Source organism: Panulirus ornatus, chromosome 9, assembly GCF_036320965.1.
Source record: "Panulirus ornatus isolate Po-2019 chromosome 9, ASM3632096v1, whole genome shotgun sequence".
Classification (NCBI taxonomy): domain Eukaryota; kingdom Metazoa; phylum Arthropoda; class Malacostraca; order Decapoda; family Palinuridae; genus Panulirus; species Panulirus ornatus.
This window is the reverse complement of record NC_092232.1, coordinates 18999701-19025565: the sequence shown is the minus strand read 5'-3', so window position 1 is coordinate 19025565 and position 25865 is coordinate 18999701. Positions and strand designations below refer to the sequence as shown.

Here is a 25865-nt window from a genome sequence, read left to right as displayed (position 1 = left end):
GTATTCCCTGCGTGTCATAGAAGGCGACTAAAAGGGGAGGGAGGGAGGGGGGGGGGGCTAGAAATCGTCCCCCCCCCCCTTTTCTTTTTTTCCCAAAAGATGGAACAGAGAAGGGTACCAGGTGAGGATATTCCCTCAAAGGCCCAGTCCTCTGTTCTAAACGCTACCTCGCTAACACGGGAAATGGCGAATAGTTTGAAAGAAAAGAAAGATTTATATTTCTTTCTTTTTTTTTTTTTTTTTTTGCTGTCTCCCGCATTTGCGAGGTAGCGCAAGGAAACAGACGAAGAAATGGCCCAACCCACCCCCATACACATGTATATACATACGTCCACACATGCAAAATATACATACCTACACAGCTTTCCATGGTTTACCCCAGACGCTTCACATGCCCTGATTCAATCCACTGACAGCCCGTCAACCCCGGTATACCACATCGCTCCAATTCACTCTATTCCTTGCCCTCCTTTCACCCTCCTGCATGTTCAGGCCCCGATCACACAAAATCTTTTTCACTCCATCTTTCCACCTCCAATTTGGTCTCCCACTTCTCCTCGTTCCCTCCACCTCCGACACATATATCCTCTTGGTCAATCTTTCCTCACTCATTCTCTCCATGTGCCCAAACCATTTCAAAACACCCTCTTCTGCTCTCTCAACCACGCTCTTTTTATTTCCACACATCTCTCTTACCCTTACGTTACTTACTCGATCAAACCACCTCACACCACACATTGTCCTCAAACATCTCATTTCCAGCACATCCATCCTCCTGCGCACAACTCTATCCATAGCCCACACCTCGCAACCATACAACATTGTTGGAACCACTATTCCTTCAAACATACCCATTTTTGCTTTCCGAGATAATGTTCTCGACTTCCACACATTCTTCAAGGCTCCCAGAATTTTCGCCCCCTCCCCCACCCTATGATCCACTTCCGCTTCCATGGTTCCATCCGCTGCCAGATCCACTCCCAGATATCTAAAACACTTTACTTCCTCCAGTTTTTCTCCATTCAAACTTACCTCCCAATTGACTTGACCCTCAACCCTACTGTACTATTCTAATAACCTTGCTCTTATTCACATTTACTCTTAACTTTCTTCTTTCACACACTTTACCAAACTCAGTCACCAGCTTCTGCAGTTTCTCACATGAATCAGCCACCAGCGCTGTATCATCAGCGAACAACAACTGACTCACTTCCCAAGCTCTCTCATCCCCAACAGACTTCATACTTGCCCCTCTTTCCAAAACTCTTGCATTCACCTCCCTAACAACCCCATCCATAAACAAATTAAACAACCATGGAGACATCACACACCCCTGCCGCAAACCTACATTCACTGAGAACCAATCACTTTCCTCTCTTCCTACACGTATACATGCCATACATCCTCGATAAAAACTTTTCACTGCTTCTAACAACTTGCCTCAATTGGGAGGTAAGTTTGAATGGAGAAAAACTGGAGGAAGTCAAGTGTTTTAGATATCTGGGAGTGGATCTGGCAGCGGATGGAACCATGGAAGCGGAAGTGAATCATAGGGTGGGGGAGGGAGCGAAAATCCTTGGAGCCTTGAAGAATGTGTGGAAGTCGAGAACATTATCTCGGAAAGCAAAAATGGGTATGTTTGAAGGAATAGTGGTTCCAACAATGTTGTATGGTTGCGAGGCGTGGGCTATGGATAGAGTTGTGCGCAGGAGGGTGGATGTGCTGGAAATGAGATGTTTGAGGACAATGTGTGGTGTGAGGTGGTTTGATCGAATAAGTAATGTAAGGGTAAGAGGGATGTGTGGAAATAAAAAGAGCGTGGTTGAGAGAGCAAAAGAGGGTGTTTTGAAATGGTTTGGGCACATGGAGAGAATGAGTGAGGAAAGATTGACCAAGAGGATATATGTGTCAGAGGTGGAGGGAACGAGGAGAAGTGGGAGACCAAATTGGAGGTGGAAAGATGGAGTGAAAAAGATTTTGTGTGATCGGGGCCTGAACATGCAGGAGGGTGAAAGGAGGGCAAGGAATAGAGTGAATTGGATCGATGTGGTATACCGGGGTTGACGTGCTGTCAATGGATTGAATCAGGGCATGTGAAGCGTCTGGGGTAAACCATGGAAAGTTGTGTGGGGCCTGGATGTGGAAAGGGAGCTGTGGTTTCGGGCATTATTGCATGACAGCTAGAGACTGAGTGTGAACGAATGGGGCCTTTGTTGTCTTTTCCTAGTGCTACCTCGCACACATGAGGGGGAGGGGGATGGTATTCCATGTGTGGCGAGGTGGCAATGGGAATGAATAAAGGCAGACAGTGTGAATTGTGTGCATGGGTATATATGTATGTGTCTGTGTGCGTATATATATGTGTACATTGAGATGTATAGGTATGTATATTTGCGTGTGTGGACGTGTATGTATATACATTGTGTATGGGGGTGGGTTGGGCCATTTCTTTCGTCTGTTTCCTTGCACTACCTCGCAAACGCGGGAGACAGCGACAAAGCAAAATAAATAAATGAATATAAATATATATATACATAAGCACCCATACATGTACATATATATATATATATATATATATATATATATATATATATATATATATATATATATTATCCCTGGGGATAGGGGAGAAAGAATACTTCCCACGTATTCCCTGCGTGTCGTAGAAGGCGACTAAAAGGGAAGGGAGCGGGGGGCTGGAAATCCTCCCCTCTCAATTTCTTTTAATTTTCCAAAAGAAGGAACAGAGAAGGGGGCCAGGTGAGGATATTCCCTCAATGGCCCAGTTCTCTGTTCTTAACGCTACCTCGCTAACGCGGGAAATGGCGAATAGTTTGAAAAAAAAAAAAAAAAAAAAAAAAAAAAAAAATATATATATATATATATATATATATATATATATATATATATATATATGTATGTAGCATTTATGGATCTGGAGAAGGCATATGATAGAGTTGATAGAGATGCTCTGTGGAAGGTATTAAGAATATATGGTGTGGGAGGCAAGTTGTTAGAAGCAGTGAAAAGTTTTTATCGAGGATGTAAGGCATGTGTACGTGTAGGAAGAGAGGAAAGTGATTGGTTCTCAGTGAATGTAGGTTTGCGGCAGGGGTGTGTGATGTCTCCATGGTTGTTTAATTTGTTTATGGATGGGGTTGTAAGGGAGGTAAATGCAAGAGTCCTGGAAAGAGGGGCAAGTATGAAGTCTGTTGGGGATGAGAGAGCTTGGGAAGTGAGTCAGTTGTTGTTCGCTGATGATACAGCGCTGGTGGCTGATTCATGTGAGAAACTGCAGAAGCTGGTGACTGAGTTTGGTAAAGTGTGTGGAAGAAGAAAGTTGAGAGTAAATGTGAATAAGAGCAAGGTTATTAGGTACAGTAGGGGTGAGGGTCAAGTCAATTGGGAGGTGAGTTTGAATGGAGAAAAACTGGAGGAAGTGAAGTGTTTTAGATATCTGGGAGTGGATCTGTCAGCGGATGGAACCATGGAAGCGGAAGTGGATCATAGGGTGGGGGAGGGGGCGAAAATTTTGGGAGCCTTGAAAAATGTGTGGAAGTCGAGAACATTATCTCGGAAAGCAAAAATGGGTATGTTTGAGGGAATAGTGGTTCCAACAATGTTGTATGGTTGCGAGGCGTGGGCTATGGATAGAGATGTGCGCAGGAGGATGGATGTGCTGGAAATGAGATGTTTGAGGACAATGTGTGGTGTGAGGTGGTTTGATCGAGTAAGTAACGTAAGGGTAAGAGAGATGTGTGGAAATAAAAAGAGCGTGGTTGAGAGAGCAGAAGAGGGTGTTTTGAAATGGTTTGGGCACATGGAGAGAATGAGTGAGGAGAGATTGACCAAGAGGATATATGTGTCGGAGGTGGAGGGAACGAGGAGAAGAGGGAGACCAAATTGGAGGTGGAAAGATGGAGTGAAAAGGATTTTGTGTGATCGGGGCCTGAACATGCAGGAGGGTGAAAGGAGGGCAAGAAATAGAGTGAATTGGAGTCATGTGGTATACAGGGGTTGACGTGCTGTCAGTGGATTGAAGCAAGGCATGTGAAGCGTCTGGGGTAAACCATGGAAGGCTGTGTAGGTATGTATATTTGCGTGTGTGGACGTGTGTATGTACATGTGTATGGGGGGGGGTTGGGCCATTTCTTTCGTCTGTTTCCTTGCGCTACCTCGCAAACGCGGGAGACAGCGACAAAGTATAAAAAAAAAAAAAAAAAAAAAAAAAAATATATATATATATATATATATATATATATATATATATATATATATATATATATATATATATTATCCCTGGGGATAGGGGAGAAAGAATACTTCCCACGTATTCCCTGCGTGTCGTAGAAGGCGACTAAAAGGGAAGGGAGCGGGGGGCTGGAAATCCTCCCCTCTCGTTTTTTTTTTTTTTCCAAAAGAAGGAACAGAGAAGGGAGTCAGGTGAGGATACTCCCTCAAAGGCCCAGTCCTTTGTTCTTAACGCTACCTCGCTATCGCGGGAAATGGCGAATAGTATGAAAAAAAAAAAAAAAAAAAAAATATATATATATATATATATACATACATATCAACATATAAATACTCATACATACAAATGTACATATTCATGCTTGCCTTCAATCCATTCCGGCAACACCCCACCCAAAAGGAAACAGCATTGCTACCCCCTGCTCCAGCGAGGTAGCACCAGGAAAACAGACAAAAAGGCCACACACTCAGTCTCTAGCTGTCATGTGTAATGCACCGAAACGACACATCCAGACCCCAAAAACCTTTCCATGCTTTCCCTGAGACATTTCACATGCCCTGGTTCAATCTGTTGACAGCACGATGACCAAGGTATATCACATCGATCCAATTCACTCTATTCTTTGCATACCTTTCACCCTCCTGTATGTTCAGGCCCCAATCACTCAAATTTTTTTTTACTCCATCCTTACACCTCCAATTTGGTCTCCCACTTCTCCTCGTTCCCTCCACCTCTGACACAACCATATAACATTTTTGGAAACCACTGTTCCTTCAAACATACCCATTTTTGCTTTCTGAGATAATGTTTATGCCTTCTACACATTTTTCAAAGCTCCCAGAATTTTCACCCCCTTCCCCACCCTGTGACTCACTTCTGCTTCCATGGTTCCATCCGCTGCCAAATCCACTCCCAGACATCTAAAACACTTCACTTCCTCCAGTTTTTCTCCATTCAAACTTACCTCCCAACTGACTTCTCCCTCATCCCTACTATACCCAATAACCCTGCTCTCATTCACATTTACTCTCGGATTTCTTTTTTCACATACTTTACCAAACTCAGTCACCAGCTTCTGCAGTTTCTCACCCAAATCAGCCACCAGCACTGTATCATCAGCGAACAACTGACTTACTTCCCAATCCCTCTCATCTACAACAGACTGCATACTTGCCCCTCTCTCCAAAACTCTTGCTTTCACCTCTCTAACAACCCCATCCATAAACAAATTATACAACCGTGGAGACATCACGCACCCCTGCCGCAAACCGACATTCACTGAGAACCAATCACTTTCCTCTCTTCCTACTCATACACATGCCTTACATGCTCAATAAAACTTTTCACTGCTTCCAGCAACTTACCTCCCACACCATATACTCTTAATACCTTCCACAGAGCATCTCTATTAACTCTATCATATGCCATCATATCCATATATGCTACATACAAATCCATTTGTTTTTCCGAGTATTTCTCTCATATATTCTTGAAAGCAAACACCTGATCCAACATCCTCTACCACTTCTGAAACCACACTGCTCTTCCCCAATCTGATGTTCTGTACATGCCTTCACTCTCTTAATCAATACCCTCCTACATAATTTCCCAGGAATACTCAACACTTATACCTCTGTAATTTAACCACTCACCTTTATCCCCTTTGCCTTTGTACAATGGCAGTATGCATGCATTCCACCTATCCTTAGGCACTTCATCATGACCCATACATATACTGAATATCCTCACCAATCAGTCAATAACACAGTCACCCCCTTTTTAATATATTCCACTGCAATACCATCCAAACCTGCCGCCTTGCCAGCTTTCATCTTCCACAAAACTTTCACTACCTCTTCTCTATTTACCAAATCATTCTCCCTGACCTTCTTACTTCGCAGAACACCTTGACCAAAACATCCTATATCTGCCAGTCTGCCATCTAACACATTCAACAAACCTTCAAAATACTCACTCCATCTCCTTCTCACATCACCAATACTTGTCATTACCTTCCCATTAACCCCCTTCACCAATTCCCATTTATTCTTTTATATATATGGATGGGGTTGTTAGGGAGGTGAATACAAGAAATTTGGAAAGAGGGTCAAGTATGCAGTCTGTTGTGGTTGAGAGAGCCTGGGAAGTGAGTCAGTTGTTGTTCACTGATGATACAGCACTGGTGGCTGATTCGGGTGAGAAACTGCAGAAGCTGGTGACTGAGTTTGGTAAAGTGTGTGAAAGAAGAAAGCTGAGACTAAATGTGAATAAGAGTAAGGGTATTAGGTACAGTAGGGTTGAGGGACAAGTGAACTGGGAGGTAAATTTGAAAGGAGAAAAACTAGAAGAAGTGAAGTGTTTTCAATATCTGGGAGTGGATTTGGCAGCGGATGGAACCATGGATGCGAAACTGAATCATAGGGTGGGGGAGGGGGCGAAAATTCTGGGAGGCTTGAAGAATGTGTGGAAGTCGAGAACGTTATCTTGGAAAGCAAAAATGGGTATGTTTGAAGGAATAGTGGTTCCAACAGTGACATATGGTTGCGAGGCATGGGCTATAGATAGAGTTGTGCAGAGGAGGGTGGATGTGATGGAAATGAGATGTTTGAGGACAATATGTGGTGTGAAGTGGTTTGATCAAGTAAGTAATGAAAGGGTAAGAGAGATGTGTGGTAATAAAAAGTGTGTGGTTGAGAGAGCAGAAGAGGATGTTTTGAAATGGTTTGGGCACATGGAGAGAATGAGTGGGGAAAGATTGACAAAGAGGATATATGTGTCAAAGGTGGAGGGAAAGAGGAGAAGCGGGAGACCAAATTGGAGTTGGAAAGATGGAGTGAAAAAGATTTTGAGTGATCGGGGCCTGAACATGCAGGAGGGTGACAGGTGTGCAAGGAATAGAGTGAATTGGAACAATGTGGTATACCGAGGTTGACGTGCTGTCAATGGATTGAACCAGGGTATGTGAAGCGTCTGGGGTAAACCAAGGAAAGTTCTGTGGGGCCTGGATGTGGAAAAGGAGCTGTGGTTTCGGTGCATCATACATGACAGCTAGAGACTGAGTGTGAATGAATGTGGCCTTTAGTTTCTTTTCCTAGCGATACCTCACGCATATGCAGGGGAGGGGGTTGTTATTTCATGTGTGACGGGGTGGCAACGGGAATGAATAAGGGCAGACAGTATGAATTATGTACATGTCTATATATGTATATGTCTGTGTGTGTGTGTATATATATATATATATATATATATATATAAGTTGAGATGTATTGGTATGTATATGTGCGTGTGTGGACATGTATGTATATACATGTGTATGTGGGTGGGTTGGGCCATTCTTTCATCTGTTTCCTTGCACCACCTCGCTAATGTGGGAGACAGCGACAAAGTATAATAAAAAATAAATAAAAAATATTAAATATAGAGGAGAAAGAATACTTCCCACGTATTCCCTGTGTGTTGTAGAAGGCGACTAGGGGAGGGAGCGGGAGGCTGGAAATCCTCACCTCGTTTTTTTCTAATTTTCCAAAAGAAGGAACAGAGAAGGGGGCCAGGTGAGGATATTCCCTCAAAGGCCCAGTCCTCTGTTCTTAACGCTACCTCGCTATCGAGGGAAATGGCGAATAGTATGAAAAAAAAAAAAATATATATATATATATATATATATATATATATATATATATATATATATATATATATATATATATATATATATATATATCTTTCTTTCAAACTATTCGCCATTTCCCGCATTAGCGAGGTAGCGTTAAGAACAGAGGACTGGGCCTTTGAGGGAATACCCTCACCTGGCGCAATTCTCTGTTCCCTCTTTTGGAAAATTAAAAAAAAAAAACGAGAGGGGAGGATTTCCAGCCCCCCGCTCCCTCCCCTTTTAGTCGCCTTCTACGACACGCAGGGAATACGTGGGAAGTATTCTTTCTCCCCTATCCCCAGGGAAAATATATATATATATATATATATATATATATATATATATATATATATATATATATATAAAAGTTGAGATGTATAGGTATGTATATGTGCGTGTGTGGACATGTATGTATATACATACAAGAATGAGATAGATGTAGAACAGTCAGTTGATATACACAGAAGAGACATAGCTAAGATGCCAATGTAAACAAGTATTACTGAATGGTGGTGTTCGGGTTGGTGTTGTTTGAGTGTGGCATCATGCTTGTCATAAAGTTTTTTGTTACATACCCAGACACCCAATTTGATTAGCAGATAGATAGTAAGATAATTGAGGGATAAATGAATAAGCTTATAAGTTAAATTTTGGTGAGGCTGCTGCTGTCTCACCTAGCATCATCATCTCCCTCAAGGCGCGACAATAAAAATTCAGTGAGTTCCTCCACATCACATATACGACACAATGGTGGGCAGGGATCCCCACAGAACCCAACACACGAGTGGCCACATGTCAGTTTCTTAGGGCAAGCCTGAATGCATGGCTTTCTTGAGCACTGCTCTCCACACTTTTCCTTGCACTTCTGGTGCGCACACTTCCATTCACATTTTTCCTGAAACATAAAAATTTTGTAAATATGCAGACACAGCCAAATTAAAGACTCATACACAATATGTTGCATAATTCATCTTTTCAGGGTTCTTCCTTAACAAACATTGCGTTCCTGAAGTGAGAGAAGTACAATACAAAATGTGCAATATCTCCTGAAAATTTCTCTTAATTATATGCAAGGTGGAAGTGGCATCTTCTCTTTCAATTTGTTACTAACCTTTTTAACATCCTCAATTAAGTATATAACATTAATGATTTAACACAGTTCAAGATTTCTTCATGTATATAACACAACCCTTTGAAGTTCCTTAACATTTGACCATCTAGAACCAGCTTAGGAAAAATAATTGCATGGCTTATGAGAATACACGGGCGCTGTGATATTTTGTGCAACTTAATTTGAGTTTTCTATTTGGAGCTTACCTAAATTACCCTAATTATCTCGAGAAAACCCTTCAGTTTCATGTGGCCTGCCATGAAGGCACACAAAAAAATCACTAATGTCTGGTTAGGCATCCATTTATTACAACTATATTCTCCTGAATTTGTTGAATATGTTCATGATTATTGATTAACGCACTTGGTATAAACCTGCTGAAGTGAACTGTGTGGAAAAAACATGAAAAACTCTTCACCATACCATTTTATCAATTATATGTTGAAATGTTTTAAATCAGGGATGAACACTAATGAATGGTGAGACTTCTGTTTATTTCACTCAACGGAAACTCTAAATTTGTGTGTTAATTACATACCCGAAATTGGTCTGGTAAATCATAAACACATTATTAAAAAATGTAAACAGTGGAGACTAGGGGGGTTTCAATATCAACATGACAGTACCAAATAGTATACCAGTGAAAAAACTAGAGTAGACATGTAACAGGAAATATATAATACCATAATACACATACTGTACACTGAAATCCAGTAAATAAAGGCATGAGATACAAACTTAACTTCAACACTTATGTTTACGACTGTTCCTGAATTCCTATCTGGCACTGATGGAGAGGGAAGCGAGTGGAGGAGGTTATGTGGCAGGGGTTCTCTGGGTCTGATAATGCAGATGGCAAAGGTGGTGGTACCAGGCAGTCAAGTGAGTTCAGGTAAATGATGTCTATTCCTCCTTACAAGTGTCCCTTCTCTTCAAAAAGAAATCTAATATTGTCTGTTTAGCCTTCACTTCCCCTCTTTTACAACTATGAATTCTATTACTATACATATGTTATTCTGCTGCGTAAGGGTCCTCCGACCACAGTTATTTCTATTACTTCTAATTGGGTACATCTATCCTGTATCCCCACCTCGAGATGCCAACACAGGCAATTTGGGAGAGTTTACTTATCTGCACAGCTTCTTTACTGACTTTCCCTGAGTTCAGTACTGCTTCTCGTCAAAATGCCTCATCTTGTGGTGAATGCATAGCAAGGTTATCACAGCCAGGATGGAGGCATAAATCCCATTTTCTAAATCTTGTTCTCACTCATGGTTTGATTGCTTATGCTCTATTGCTCACTGCATCAGGGACAGTGCATATCGAACCATGAAGCTCTTCCCTTCCCCAGAAAAACACTCTGCTTATATTTCTTCCTGGAGTCATTGCAAAGCTGTTCTTCAAAGAGTCAAGCACACTTTCATAAAATGGTTTACTGACTTGAATTCTTCCACAGACAAATATTTTTTTGTCCTTGACCAAAAGCATCGCTAACAACTTCATGTAATTCAACCTTTCTTCCTCTTTTCCAACATGATCGATCTATTGCTGACTCTCCAAATGGAAAAAGCAGCTCTTTTAGGCACCTTGTCTTCCTTCAACTCAATTCTGGATGATTCGGATTCTAATCCTCTGCCCCCAACTCCCTCTGAATCTATGCTCTCTCCAATTTTCTCCTCACGCATGATCTAGGTACTCTCCCAGATCCAAGTGGACAAGGCATATGGCACACCTTCACATGTTCTAAGGGAGTGTGCCTCTGAGCTAGCACCATTCTTTACCAGCCATGTGTAAAAACCATGACTTTTCCTTCTGCTTGGTGCAGCCCATACCTAAGAAAGGAGATTACTCTAATCCCTCCAGCTATTGCCACATTGCTCTTACTTCTGCTATCTCCAAGGTTTTTCAAACTCACACTTTCTCAATCACTTGGAATCCCATTCTTTTCTTTCAGATCATCAGTATGAAGTTCAAAGTGCCAAGTCTAACAGTGGTCTTCTTTCCTATGTGACTCACCTCTGGTCCTCCTCTGACAAGAATTTTGGTGAAACTTCTGTTATGGCACTCAACATCTCCAAAGCATTTGACAGGGTGTGGCATGAGTCTTTGCTTTGTAAATCCCACCTTTAAGTTTCCTTGCTTCTCTCTCTTCTCTAATGCATAGTTTCCTCTCAGGCTGTTCCATCATAGTAGTTGTTGATAGAGCAACTTCACTATCCAGTCTAATTGGCAGTAGTGTTACTCTGGGTTCTGTCCTATAACCTACTCTCTTTCTTCTCTCAATACATGACCTGCTCCCTACCATTATTAACCTTATTCACTTATTCTGTTGATTCCACTTTAAATACAACTCACTTTTCCTCCGTTCCTCCCTTTTATACTCTTTCTTGTACTGATCATATTTCCTCTATTAATCCTGACCTGTGCAGAATTTCAGATTGGGGAAGCAGTAACCTTATAAATTGAATAGAGCTACAAATACAATTTCATTCTATATCCATTTCTAAAATTATGTTTACCTTTTTTCAATTTCAAAAGACAACATTTCAACCTTGTAACAATATGGACATGTTGGGCATAAATAATCATCTCCACTCTGTCCCAGAAACCCTACATAATCAAAATCACACAGTCTACTGGTGCCATAATAATTTTTCCTGTGAGCAGCTGTTTCACATCTGCATGGATTTTATTTCCCTAAGTATGAAAAACTGCTCACACATCTGTAGGCCTTACTCTCCACCTATCTGATAACTAGAATGGAATCGGAAGCCTTCCATCCCATCAACTCTCCTGGCATCAACTCTCTTCAACCTTATCTCTTTGTACATTGAAATGTTGTTTCTCCCTCTCTCTATTCTAAAGGTATAATTTGGCCACTGTTCTTGTGAGCTCCCTGCATGTGTCCCCACATCCACAGTTTGGACTCATGGCATGCAATTAGCTGGTGGTTCCTGCAGTTTGTGTGTGAGGACTGACAACTAAAGGACAGATTGATTTGATAACTCCTTTTTTGCTCGACCGCTAAGTCATGGAATTTTTCCCTTCTTTTGTCTTTTCCTCATCATAAAAACTTTTGTACTTTAAGAATCAGGTCTACAAACACCTGCAGAACCCTGATTAACTTCTACTGATTTGTCTTGACTGGGCCATGTTATCTGCCACTGCCATGTTGTAAAAAATAAATTGTTAGTGAGTACAGTGAAGAAGAGAGACTTCTTCACCTTTCTCAATTAAAGAGAGGAAGCAGGTGGTGAACTTACAATGCCACCGATGATATTTGGAAAACATGCACAATTTAACATTCATTTATAATCTTTTCATGAATTTTGTTATTCTCTTATCTGTGGACAACTTTCCACCTTTTGTTTTAAAGAAATGGATGCTCTATTCCATCTATCAAGAGGAATGAATATTCACAAAGCTAACTTATCTATAACTACTGAAGTTGCTTGGCCTTTCCTATTATAATGGGGCTGAAAATGGGCTCATCTTCTCTACCCATGCACTCAGCTGTTGTGTGATTATAAGGAACAAATTTTGTAACAACTGTGCCAAATTTTCTCGAATGTAATCCCGGGTAATAAAAGACTGCTGTAAAGGATGAAAAGAGCTAAAATATCTCTGAGCAAATTTTTATGGGGCACTCATGGATTAAAGACATCCACCACTTAAATACATAAATGCACAGGATTATTGTATGGTATTTCAAATATTGGCTGTCCTTGAACAATTAATCAATATGTAGGAAACCATAAAAATTTGAAAAGATTCATACAATCAAGAACAAAAATAGTCAGTGATCACTCTGATGGACAATGGTTCACTAGAAAGTGTTGGTACCCACCATAGTATGCAGTTCAACGTTTGAGGCTACATGGTGGTTCACTAGAAAGTGTTGGTACCCTCCATAGTATGCAGTTCAACGTTTGAGGCTACATGGTGGCAATGCATTCTGCATTCTTACACAATTCTAATGTATACTCCTCAAACTATGAGTGGAAAAGGTTTATGGAAGTCTTAGCTTGGTGGTTAAAAGTTAAGAGACTGAAGCTGGTAAAACTAATCTGGACAAATTGAAGATCTGAATTTATGTAACATCCCAGTAACAACAATGGTTATTCAACGGAAAGCTTAAAGTGTACAAGTACCTCATGGCAAATTTGTCAAAAGTTCATCCTTAAATAGACACACTAACTTGGCCTTTCAGCTGCATAGCTTCACAGTGCCTTCCCCACCCGTGAGAGCCTTGTCACACAAGATTTAAGTCCATTCTAGTTAAATGTTAACTGCATTGTATATTTTTTTCCATAATTGACTGCTGTTTCCTGCATTAGTGAAGCAGCACCTGGAACAAACACATGCCACATCAGCTTACATCCATTCTCTAGCTGTCATGTGTACTGCACCAAAACCACAGCTCCCTATCCACAATCAGGCCCCAAAGACCTTTCTATGGTTTACCCTGGCTGCTTCACATATCCTGGTGAATTCCAGTGACAGAATTTCAGCCCCTGAAAACCACATCATTCCAATTCACTCTAATTAATGCACACTGTTCACCCTCCTGCATGTTCAGGCCCCAATCACTCAAAATCCTTTTCATGAAATCCTTTCATCTCCAGTCTCTCCGCACTCACTGTTCCCTCTTCTTCTGACACATTTATCCTCACTCACTCTCTACTTATGTCCAAACCATTTCAGTACACCCATCTTCAGCTCTCTCAACCACACTCATTACCACAACTCTCCATTACCCTTTTGTTACTTGATCAAACCACCTCACATCACATACTGGCCTCAAACATTTCATTTTCAACACATCCAGCTACCACACAAAATCATCTATAGCCCATGCCTCACAGCTACATAATATTGATGGGATTACTTTACCTTCAAACATACCAAATTTTGCCTTCAAAGATAACTATCTTTCTTTCCACACATTCTTCAGTGCTCCCAGGTCCTTCAAATACCCACCGCCAGTGACTTATGACTCACTTCCATAGTTCCATTCACTGACATGTCTACCCCAAAGTCATCTAACACACTTTATTTCCTCCAATATTTCTCCTATCAAACTTTATCTATATCTCTGATGTCTGTTCCAACTGAATCTCCATCAAGGGGGTGGCTACAGCAATGATGTCTCCATAACTATAAAACTCGCACCACTTCTTGGCCTTTAGTGCCACACCCTTGATAGGCCACTGGCAGAGGGCAACTCATGCAGTGTTTGCAGAGGCTCCTACCAAATGTTCCTACTGACTACTACTACCTAATGCCCCTACCTACTACTACTAAATTATGCTCCTAACAACTACTATTACCTAATGCTCCAGCCTAAATGTTCCTACCAAATATTTCTTTCTAATGATCCTACCATTTTGCCAAAAGACGGGGTTAGCACATAGTACTCACTGCAGGAAAATTTAGAGTTATGAAGAATGAGCTGTATGAATTCAGTGTTGTTAAGTGTTATGTAAGACAAGGAGAGACAGTATATTTGTGGACTGAATGCTAGTAGTCCATGTAGGGGTCAGGGGAGTGCAACTTGACATCCAATTAAAAGCTGGCTCATTATGCAGCTGTCACTAAACCTCCCTATAGCCATGGGGTCATCGGCTGCCAACTAACTACTACTAACACTACCTATCAAACTCACACCCTGATTAAACTGTCCTTCAACCCTGCTTAACCTAATAAACTTGCTTTATTTACATTTATATCATTTGATATATAAAATTTTGATTTTTTCTTTTTTTTCTTTCAAACTATTCAAACTATTACCCTCCACCCTATTCAAACTATTCAAACTATTAAGAAAAAAAAAAAAAAAAAAAAAAATATATATATATATATATATATATATATATATATATATATATATATATATATATTTTTTTTTTTTTTTTTTTTTTTTTTTTTTATACTTTGTCGCTGTCTCCCGCGTTTGCGAGGTAGCGCAAGGAAACAGACGAAAGAAATGGCCCAACCCCCCCCCCCCCCCATACACATGTACATACACACGTCCACACACGCAAATATACATACCTACACAGCTTTCCATGGTTTACCCCAGACGCTTCACATGCCTTGCTTCAATCCACTGACAGCACGTCAACCCCTGTATACCACATGACTCCAATTCACTCTATTTCTTGCCCTCCTTTCACCCTCCTGCATGTTCAGGCCCCGATCACACAAAATCTTTTTCACTCCATCTTTCCACCTCCAATTTGGTCTCCCTCTTCTCCTCGTTCCCACCACCTCCGACACATATATCCTCTTGGTCAATCTCTCCTCACTCATTCTCTCCATGTGCCCAAACCATTTCAAAACACCCTCTTCTGCTCTCTCAACCACGCTCTTTTTATTTCCACACATCTCTCTTACCCTTACGTTACTTACTCGATCAAACCACCTCACACCACACATTGTCCTCAAACATCTCATTTCCAGCACATCCATCCTCCTGCGCACATCTCTATCCATAGCCCACGCCTCGCAACCATACAACATTGTTGGAACCACTATTCCCTCAAACATACCCATTTTTGCTTTCCGAGATAGTGTTCTCGACTTCCACACATTTTTCAAGGCTCCCAAAATTTTCGCCCCCTCCCCCACCCTATGATCCACTTCCGCTTCCATGGTTCCATCCGCTGACAGATCCACTCCCAGATATCTAAAACACTTCACTTCCTCCAGTTTTTCTCCATTCAAACTCACCTCCCAATTGACTTGACCCTCACCCCTACTGTACCTAATAACCTTGCTCTTATTCACATTTACTCTCAACTTTCTTCTTCCACACACTTTACCAAACTCAGTCACCAGCTTCTGCAGTTTCTCACATGAATCAGCCACCAGCGCTGTATCATCAGCGAACAACAACTGACTCACTTCCCAAGCTCTCTCATCCCCAACAGACTTCATACTTGCCCCTCTTTCCAGGACTCTTGCATTTACCTCCCTTACAACCCCATCCATAAACAAATTAAACAACCATGGAGACATCACACACCCCTGCCGCAAACCTACATTCACTGAGAACCAATCACTTTCCTCTCTTCCTACACGTACACATGCCTTACATCCTCGATAAAAACTTTTCACTGCTTCTAACAACTTGCCTCCCACACCATATATTCTTAATACCTTCCACAGAGCATCTCTATCAACTCTATCATATGCCTTCTCCAGATCCATAAATGCTACATACAAATCCATTTGCTTTTCTAAGTATTTCTCACATACATTCTTCAAAGCAAACACCTGATCCACACATCCTCTACCACTTCTAAAACCGCACTGCTCTTCCCCAATCTGATGCTCTGTACATGCCTTCACCCTCTCAATCAATACCCTCCCAGTGGGAGGTGGGCTGTTTAGAAAGGGTAGTGAGTGGTGGGATGAAGAAGTAAGAGTATTAGTGAAAGAGAAGAGAGAGGCATTTGGACGATTTTTGCAGGGAAAAAATGCAATTGAGTGGGAGAAGTATAAAAGAAAGAGACAGGAGGTCAAGAGAAAGGTGCAAGAGGTGAAAAAAAGGGCAAATGAGAGTTGGGGTGAGAGACTATCAGTAAATTTTAGGGAAAATAAAAAGATGTTCTGGAAGGAGGTAAATAGGGTGCGTAAGACAAGGGAGCAAATGGGAACTTCAGTGAAGGGCGTAAATGGGGAGGTGATAACAAGTAGCGGTGATGTGAGAAGGAGATGGAATGAGTATTTTGAAGGTTTGTTGAATGTGTCTGATGACAGAGTGGCAGATATAGGGTGTTTTGGTCGAGGTGGTGTGCAAAGTGAGAGGGTTAGGGAAAATGATTTGGTAAACAGAGAAGAGGTAGTAAAAGCTTTGCGGAAGATGAAAGCCGGCAAGGCAGCAGGTTTGGATGGTATTGCAGTGGAATTTATTAAGAAAGGGGGTGACTGTATTGTTGACTGGTTGGTAAGGTTATTTAATGTATGTATGACTCATGGTGAGGTGCCTGAGGATTGGCGGAATGCGTGCATAGTGCCATTGTACAAAGGCAAAGGGGATAAGAGTGAGTGCTCAAATTACAGAGGTATAAGTTTGTTGAGTATTCCTGGTAAATTATATATATATATATATATATAAAAAAATATATATATATATATATTGTTTTTTTATATTATACTTTGTCGCTGTCTCCCGCGTTTGCGAGGTAGCGCAAGGAAACAGACGAAAGAAATGGCCCAACCCACCCCCATACACATGTATATACATACGTCCACACACGCAAATATACATACCTGCACAGCTTTCCATGGTTTACCCCAGACGCTTCACATGCCTTGATTCAATCCACTGACAGCACGTCAACCCCGGTATACCACATCGCTCCAATTCACTCTATTCCTTGCCCTCCTTTCACCCTCCTGCATGTTCAGGCCCTGATCACACAAAATCTTTTTCACTCCATCTTTCCACCTCCAATTTGGTCTCCCTCTTCTCCTCGTTCCCTCCACCTCCGACACATATATCCTCTTGGTCAATCTTTCCTCACTCATTCTCTCCATGTGCCCAAACCATTTCAAAACACCCTCTTCTGCTCTCTCAACCACGCTCTTTTTATTTCCACACATCTCTCTTACCCTTACGTTACTCACTCGATCAAACCACCTCACACCACACATTGTCCTCAAACATCTCATTTCCAGCACATCCATCCTCCTGCGCACAACTCTATCCATAGCCCACGCCTCGCAACCATACAACATTGTTGGAACCACTATTCCTTCAAACATACCCATTTTTGCTTTCCGAGATAATGTTTTCGACTTCCACACATTCTTCAAGGCCCCCAGAATTTTTGCCCCCTCCCCCACCCTATGATCCACTTCCGCTTCCATGGTTCCATCCGCTGCCAGATCCACTCCCAGATATCTAAAACACTTCACTTCCTCCAGTTTTTCTCCATTGTGTATATATAATACAACGCTAAAAATGTGGTTGAATCAATATGTGAGAAATAATGTACCAATGATATGAGAGATATGCATACAGGACTGACTGCTTAATTATTCTATTCTATCCAGGTGTATAAGTACTGAAATAAAATCATTAATGGCTCAAAATGTGTTGAGGATCAAGTGAAACAACATGAATCCTTCCAGGACTACCATATGGCACAACCATACACCATCCTGCACTCAGCTGATTGAGTTATGACACAAACTTTCACATCCTGCACTCAGTTGATTGAGTTATGACACAAACTTTCAATCATAATGAGCTGGAGGCTTTAACGATGTTGTAAAGCTATATTGCAACATAAAATTGTTGATTGTGTTGCCACCACATGCTCAAGAGAGTCAGACTTCTTGCCTTGGTGGAAGCTGCTGCCCAATATTACTAAACAATTTTTGAAGTTTTTTAAGTATTTATCTGAAATTTTTATATTTTCATCAATATTTATCTAATTAGCCTTTTGTGTATATGATAAAGTACTGTACACTGATTTTTACACTTTTATAGTTACCCAGCATATCTCAGTGTATATTTTGGCCCCTGGTTCTTGATCTCCTAATAAACGTGTAAACATACATTACCAGTTAATGGTAATCATGTTAACATGACTCTCAGTAGTCCCTCTCTTGTGTTAATGCATGACTCTTTTGGTATAAAATATAGGGGGTTTAATCTCTTCTACATATCTGACACAGACTTATCTCATGCAAAATCAAACAATTATAGCTTTATAATAAAGTGAATAAATTCAATAAGTCTAAAGTACAACCTCTGCCCTTTATTGTTAACGTTCGTTTTAGAATCCTTTTTCAGAACAATACCCACTGTGGACAAAGAAACAATTAGAATACATCAGTATTTGGAAAAAGGCACAATAAATCATTCTTTGATTAGGTTTTCCTGAATTTTGTCATCCCCTATCTATGGATAACTTTCCACCTATTCTTTTAATGAAGTGGATGCCAAGGCTAAACATAAAATTCCATATCTATCAAGTGGAGTATTCACATGGATTAGCTTTTCACATTATAATGGGGCTGGAACTGAGTACTTGTTTAAAATTACATGCATACTGGCTTATCAAGATTGGATCATCTTGCCCCTTAACTTATCCTAGGCTTAGCTTTGCCCTTACTCACCTTACTTTCAGCAAAAAATTATCAACTTTTCTCATAGTTTCCTCCTTACTAAACCCACTTGCCTCAAAAAACTTGATCAACTTTTCTCATAGCTTCTTTATGTCCTAAATATAAGAACTGACACAAAAAAAAATCATGCTGACTCTGGCTTAGTTATACCCTGCTTTCAGCTAGAAACTTGAGCAACTCTTCTCATAGCTTCTTTCTGCCATAAATATTTGAAGAACCAAAAACAAAACCATCACACTGGCTCGCCATTCTCTAACTTTTACACAATTTCTATTTTCTTAAAATGGTAAACATAATGTGCTTTCTTGTCATACAATTAGCATTTATATATTCATAAGTGAATCTTGGATGCTTGCTGGATGCTAGCATAAAGTCAGAATACTAATATATCAAGGAAGAAGTACTGCCATAGTCTCAAAACAGAGCAAACAAAAGACTACACACAACATGGATATCTGGATTATGACTACACCTTGGACAACAATAGAGGCAAAATCCATAAGCATAAGTGCCATTTCATGAAGCATCGGTGCTCTTAACTGTGCCAAAGGATAGAATCCTGACTAGAGATGGCAGAGTGATTCTTTATTCAAACTCCACATGATCCCCAACAACATTCCAAAATTAATGTTTAGTTCAGACTTTAACTACACGTGATCAAGGTCTTAACAACACAATGGATTTTAATCTAAACTACAACGTTGCAATACACTCACTGTACCATTATCAAGAAAAAGTTTCTCACCTGACAGACAACACATGGCACCCCACAATTTTTACGACACTGGCTATGTTCACAATGCCACTGGCATTGTTCTTGACATGGTGGGCAGTTAGCAGTGCAAGGATGCTGGCATCTGGGGGTAAAGAGTAAAAATAATGATTACAAGAAAATCTTACTAACTTGTTATGAAGTTTGAGTGAAGTAAATAACTAAATGCTGATTAAGACAAGCATGCACTAAGTATTCTGGGTGGCCAAATCTGGTCGCAATAACAAGACCTAACATGGAAAGTCAATCATGGCCCTCAAAACAAGTAATACTGATACTCATTATGATCAACTAAATACAAGAATGTTTTGGCCACAGAAAAAAAATCTACAAATTCTACACACACACTAATCAGAGAAGGTAACATTAACATGAATTCTTAAAGGCTCTTCTTTTTGAAGGTACACAGACTCTTCTAACAAAACTGATTTACTACACTCAACAGACTTGAAAATCATACACTGATTACATCAAAGATTCCTTCATACCTAACACTCTGACACGAGATGATCCTACCATACCTTAGATAACTTTTTCTTTCTTTTCTTTTAAACTATTCGTCATTTCCCGCGTTAGCGAGGTAGCGTTAAGAACAGAGGACTGGCCCTTTTTTGGAATATCCTCACCTGGCCCCCTCTGTTCCTTCTTTTTGGGGGAAAAAAAAAAAAAAAAAAAAAAAAATGAGAGGGGAGGATTTCCAGCCCCCCGCTCCCTCCCCTTTTAGTCGCCTCCTACGACACGCAGGGAATATGTGGGAAGTATTCTTAATCCCCTATCCCCAGGGATAACTGTGGTATATTATTGCTATTAGTGCTTCTGGGGAGGGACTTTCACACTGATGGCCCACCTCATCTTTGTCATTTACAATTACAATCTGTGATTACATTGTTATATTTGCCCCCCCCCCTCTCTATTCTTAAAGAAGTAATTTCTAAATAATTTTCTGACTCTTTAGCCAAGTTTTTGCTGTGTGTTCTGACTCTTTAGCCTAGTTTTGTTGTGTCATGTAATCATATCATTCCTCCCCAATTCAAGGCATTGATCATTATGCACAAACTTAAGAATAATACATTCCAAACACTGAGAGGGGAACTGACAAATCTTTTCCTTAATGGAACACATCCTGATTACTATAATAGAGATCTAAATATAATGAGCAACTGGCTCCATAAAACCATGAAGTTAATATCATCAGCGGTTTCTTTGTAAAAAAAATCCACTTGTGCAACAATCAGACCTAGCTTTAGACTTTTCCTCTCAATCCAGTACCTTTTGTTCTACTATCTTTCTCATCCTCTGGAGACATATGTTAAGACATGAATTAATATCATTATATGTGATCCTTTAATTGTATGTGCTAAACTATTCATGCAACTCACCTGTAGACTGAGAATACTTCACTGATAAAGGTTTGTGTTTGTAGTAAATACCTTCCAATGCAATACAATGCAAACCAATGATAATTACGTTTACTTTTTACTGAAAATAACTCTCTTAAGCATCTGGACAAATTGGTTGATCCACTTTCAAATTAAATATATTGTAGTAATTAGGTAATCCATGACATTTTTTCATACGTCTGTGAGACTTTTCATGAACATCTAGATTACTTATATTAGGTCAACCCATCATCACACTTAAAAAATATTCTGTAGTGATCTGACAATCCACCACATTGCTTAACTGTCAGTGAGAATTTATAAGGATATCTATGTGCTGGAAATGAGATGTTTGAGGACAATGTGTGGTGTGAGGTGGTTTGATCGAGTAAGTAACGTAAGGGTAAGAGAGATGTGTGGAAATAAAAAGAGCATGGTTGAGAGAGCAGATGAGGGTGTTTTGAAATGGTTTGGGAACATGGAGAGAATGAGTGAGGAAAGATTGACCAAGAGGATATATGTGTCGGAGGTGGAGGGAACGAGGAGAAGTGGGAGACCAAACTGGAGGTGGAAAGATGGAGTGAAAAAGATTTTGTGTGATCGGGGCCTGAACATGCAGGAGGGTGAAAGGAGGGCAAGGAATAGAGTGAATTGTATCGATGTGGTATACCGGGGTTGACGTGCTGTCAGTGGATTGAATCAGGGCATGTGAAGCGTCTGGGGTAAACCATGGAAAGCTGTGTAGGTATGTATATTTGCGTGTGTGGAGGTATGTATATACATGTGTATGGGGGTGGGTTGGGCCATTTCTTTCGTCTGTTTCCTTGCGCTACCTCGCAAACGCGGGAGACAGCGACAAAAAAAAAAAAAAAAAAAAAAAAATCTATATAACTTATGTTACATATCCTACACGAGTTCAATTGGTTTCACTAAATATGCATCTTTTGTTTAATGCCAGTTACTTAAGTATCCATCAAAGTTGAATCCATTCTGGGATATCTTATATCACTAGATTTATTCTTACAACTTTTCTTAATGCTGCATGACTTAATGTTTTCCCCATTCAGGATGAGCCAGGAAAATGTCAAGTTTTCTGTTTTCATAAAGGAAAATGAAAGGAGTACATGAAAAAGTAGAGAATATGTCAATCAAGTGAGTGGCTGAACTCTTACTGTAACGCATAAATCACATTGTCCTCCACCCATCACTATAACCCGGTCTCGTGCATCAAAACTACTTACACACTCACTCAGCTGCTCCCAAAACACTTGCCTCTCATGATCTTTCTTCTCATGCCCAGGTGCATATGCACCAATAATCACCCTCCCCCCCCCCCCCCCCCAAAAAAATATATATATATATATATATATATATATATATATATATATATATATATATATATATATATATACATATATTCTTTTCTTTTTTTTTTTTTTTATACTTTGTTGCTGTCTCCCGCGTTTGCGAGGTAGCGCAAGGAAACAGACGAAAGAAATGGCCCAACCCCCCCCATACACATGTATATACATACGTCCACACACGCAATATACATACCTACACAGCTTTCCATGGTTTACCCCAGACGCTTCACATGCCTTGATTCAATCCACTGACAGCACGTCAACACCGGTATACCACATCGCTCCAATTCACTCTATTCCTTGCCCTCCTTTCACCCTCCTGCATGTTCAGGCCCCGATCACACAAAATCTTTTTCACTCCATCTTTCCACTTCCAATTTGGTCTCCCTCTTCTCCTTGCTCCCTCCACCTCCGACACATATATCCTCTTGGTCAATCTTTCCTCACTCATTCTCTCCATGTGCCCAAACCATTTCAAAACACCCTCTTCTGCTCTCTCAACCACGCTCTTTTTATTTCCACACATCTCTCTTACCCTTACGTTACTCACTCGATCAAACCACCTCACACCACACATTGTCCTCAAACATCTCATTTCCAGCACATCCATCCTCCTGCGCACAACTCTATCCATAGCCCACGCCTCGCAACCATACAACATTGTTGGAACCACTATTCCTTCAAACATACCCATTTTTGCTTTCCGAGATAATGTTCTCGACTTCCACACATTCTTCAAGGCCCCCAGAATTTTCGCCCCCTCCCCCACCCTATGATCCACTTCCGCTTCCATGGTTCCATCCGCTGCCAGATCCACTCCCAGATATCTAAATCACTTCACTTCCTCCAGTTTTTCTCCATTCAAACTCACCTCCCAATTGACTTGACCCTCAACCCTACTGTACCTAATAACCTTGCTCTTATTCACATTTACTCTTAACTTTCTTCTTCCACACACTTTACCAAACTCAGTCACCAGCTTCTGCAGTTTCTCACATGAATCAGCCACCAGCGCTGTATCATCAGCGAACAACAACTGACTCACTTCCCAAGCTCTCTCATCCCCAACAGACTTCATACTTGCCCCTCTTTCCAAAACTCTTGCATTTACCTCCCTAACAACCCCATCCATAAACAAATTAAACAACCATGGAGACATCACACACCCCTGCCGCAATCCTACATTCACTGAGAACCAATCACTTTCCTCTCTTCCTACACGTACACATGCCTTACATCCTCGATAAAAACTTTTCACTGCTTCTAACAACTTTCCTCCCACACCATATATTCTTAATACCTTCCACAGAGCATCTCTATCAACTCTATCATATGCCTTCTCCAGATCCATAAATGCTACATACAAATCCATTTGCTTTTCTAAGTATTTCTCACATACATTCTTCAAAGCAAACACCTGATCCACACATCCTCTACCACTTCTGAAACCACACTGCTCTTCCCCAATCTGATGCTCTGTACATGCCTTCACCCTCTCAATCAATACCCTCCCATATAATTTACCAGGAATACTCAACAAACTTATACCTCTGTAATTTGAGCACTCACTCTTATCCCCTTTGCCTTTGTACAATGGCACTATGCACGCATTCCGCCAATCCTCAGGCACCTCACCATGAGTCATACATACATTAAATAACCTTACCAACCAGTCAACAATACAGTCACCCCCTTTTTTTATAAATTCCACTGCAATACCATCCAAACCTGCTGCCTTGCCGGCTTTCATCTTCCCCAAAGCTTTCACTACCTCTTCTCTGTTTACCAAATCATTTTCCCTAACCCTCTCACTTTGCACACCACCTCGACCAAAACACCCTATATCTGCCACTCTATCATCAAACACATTCAACAAACCTTCAAAATACTCACTCCATCTCCTTCTCACATCACCACTACTTGTTATCACCTCCCCATTTGCGCCCTTCACTGAAGTTCCCATTTGCTCCCTTGTCTTATGCACTTTATTTACCTCCTTCCAGAACATCTTTTTATTCTCCCTAAAATTTAATGATACTCTCTCACCCCAACTCTCATTTGCCCTTTTTTTCACCATATATATATATATATATATATATATATATATATATATATTTATATATATATATATATATTTTTTTTTTCAAACTATTCGCCATTTCCCACATTAGCGAGGTAGCGTTAAGAACAGAGGGCTGGGCCTTTGAGGGAATATCCTCACCTGGCCCCCTTCTCTGTTCCTTCTTTTGAGAAAAAAAAAAAAAAAAAAAAAAAAAAAAAAAAAAAAAGTAAAAAATAAAATAAAAAAAATAAAAAAAAAAAGAGAAGGGAGGATTTCCAGCCCCCCCGCTCCTTCCCCTTTTAGTCGCCTTCTACGATACGCAGGGAATACATGGGAAGTATTCTTTCTCCCCTATCCCCAGGGATATATATTTATTTATTATTTTGCTTTGTCGCTGTCTCCCGCGTTTGCGAGGTAGCGCAAGGAAACAGACGAAAGAAATGGCCCAACACACCCCCATACACATATATATACAAACACGTCCACACACGCAATTATACATACCTATACATCTCAATGTACACATATATATACACACAGATACATACATATATACCCATGCACACAATTCATACTGTCTGCCTTTATTCATTCCCATCGCCACCTCGCCACACATGGAATACCATCCCCCTCCCCCCTCATGTGTGCGGGGTAGCGCTAGGAAAAGACAACAAAGACCTCGTTCGTTCACACTCAGTCTCTAGCTGTCATGCAATAATGCCCGAAACCACAGCTCCCTTTCCACATCCAGGCCCCACACAGCTTTCCATGGTTTACCCCAGACGCTTCACATGCCCTGATTAAATCCACTGACAGCATGTCAACCCCGGTATACCACATCGCAATTCACTCTATTCCTTGCCCGCCTTTCACCCTCCTGCATGTTCAGGCCCCGATCACTCAAAATCTTTTTCACTCCATCTTTGCACCTCCAATTTGGTCTCCCACTTCTCATTCCCTCCACCTCCGGCACATATATCCTCTTGGTCAATCTTTCCTCACTCATTCTCTCCATGTGCCCAAACCATTTCAAAACACCCTCTTCTGCTCTCTCAACCACGCTCTTTTTATTTCCACTTATCTCTCTTACCCTTACATTGCTTACTCGATCAAACCACCTCACACCACACATT

General features: G+C 40.7%; 1 protein-coding gene and 1 long non-coding RNA gene across 6 annotated transcripts in view; one reads left to right on the top strand and one right to left on the bottom strand.

Annotated features, from left to right (window-relative positions):
- LOC139750241 (NFX1-type zinc finger-containing protein 1) overlaps positions 1-25865 on the bottom strand; it is a 612387-nt gene that overhangs the window by 18336 nt on the left and 568186 nt on the right. For 3 of the 5 annotated variants that reach the window (XM_071664746.1, XM_071664748.1, XM_071664747.1), the window contains 2 exons: positions 19901-20012; positions 8576-8796 (listed from right to left, as the gene is read on the bottom strand). In XM_071664746.1, the coding sequence (XP_071520847.1) occupies positions 8576-8796; positions 19901-20012 (333 nt within the window). Of the gene's footprint in view, positions 1-8575; positions 8797-12365; positions 13361-18016; positions 18832-19900; positions 20013-25865 lie in introns of those variants that run through there. The other 2 variants (XM_071664749.1, XM_071664750.1) reach the window with 2 other exon arrangements.
- LOC139750243 (uncharacterized) overlaps positions 1-25865 on the top strand; it is a 143878-nt gene that overhangs the window by 93292 nt on the left and 24721 nt on the right. The gene's annotated exons all lie outside the window — the stretch shown is intronic.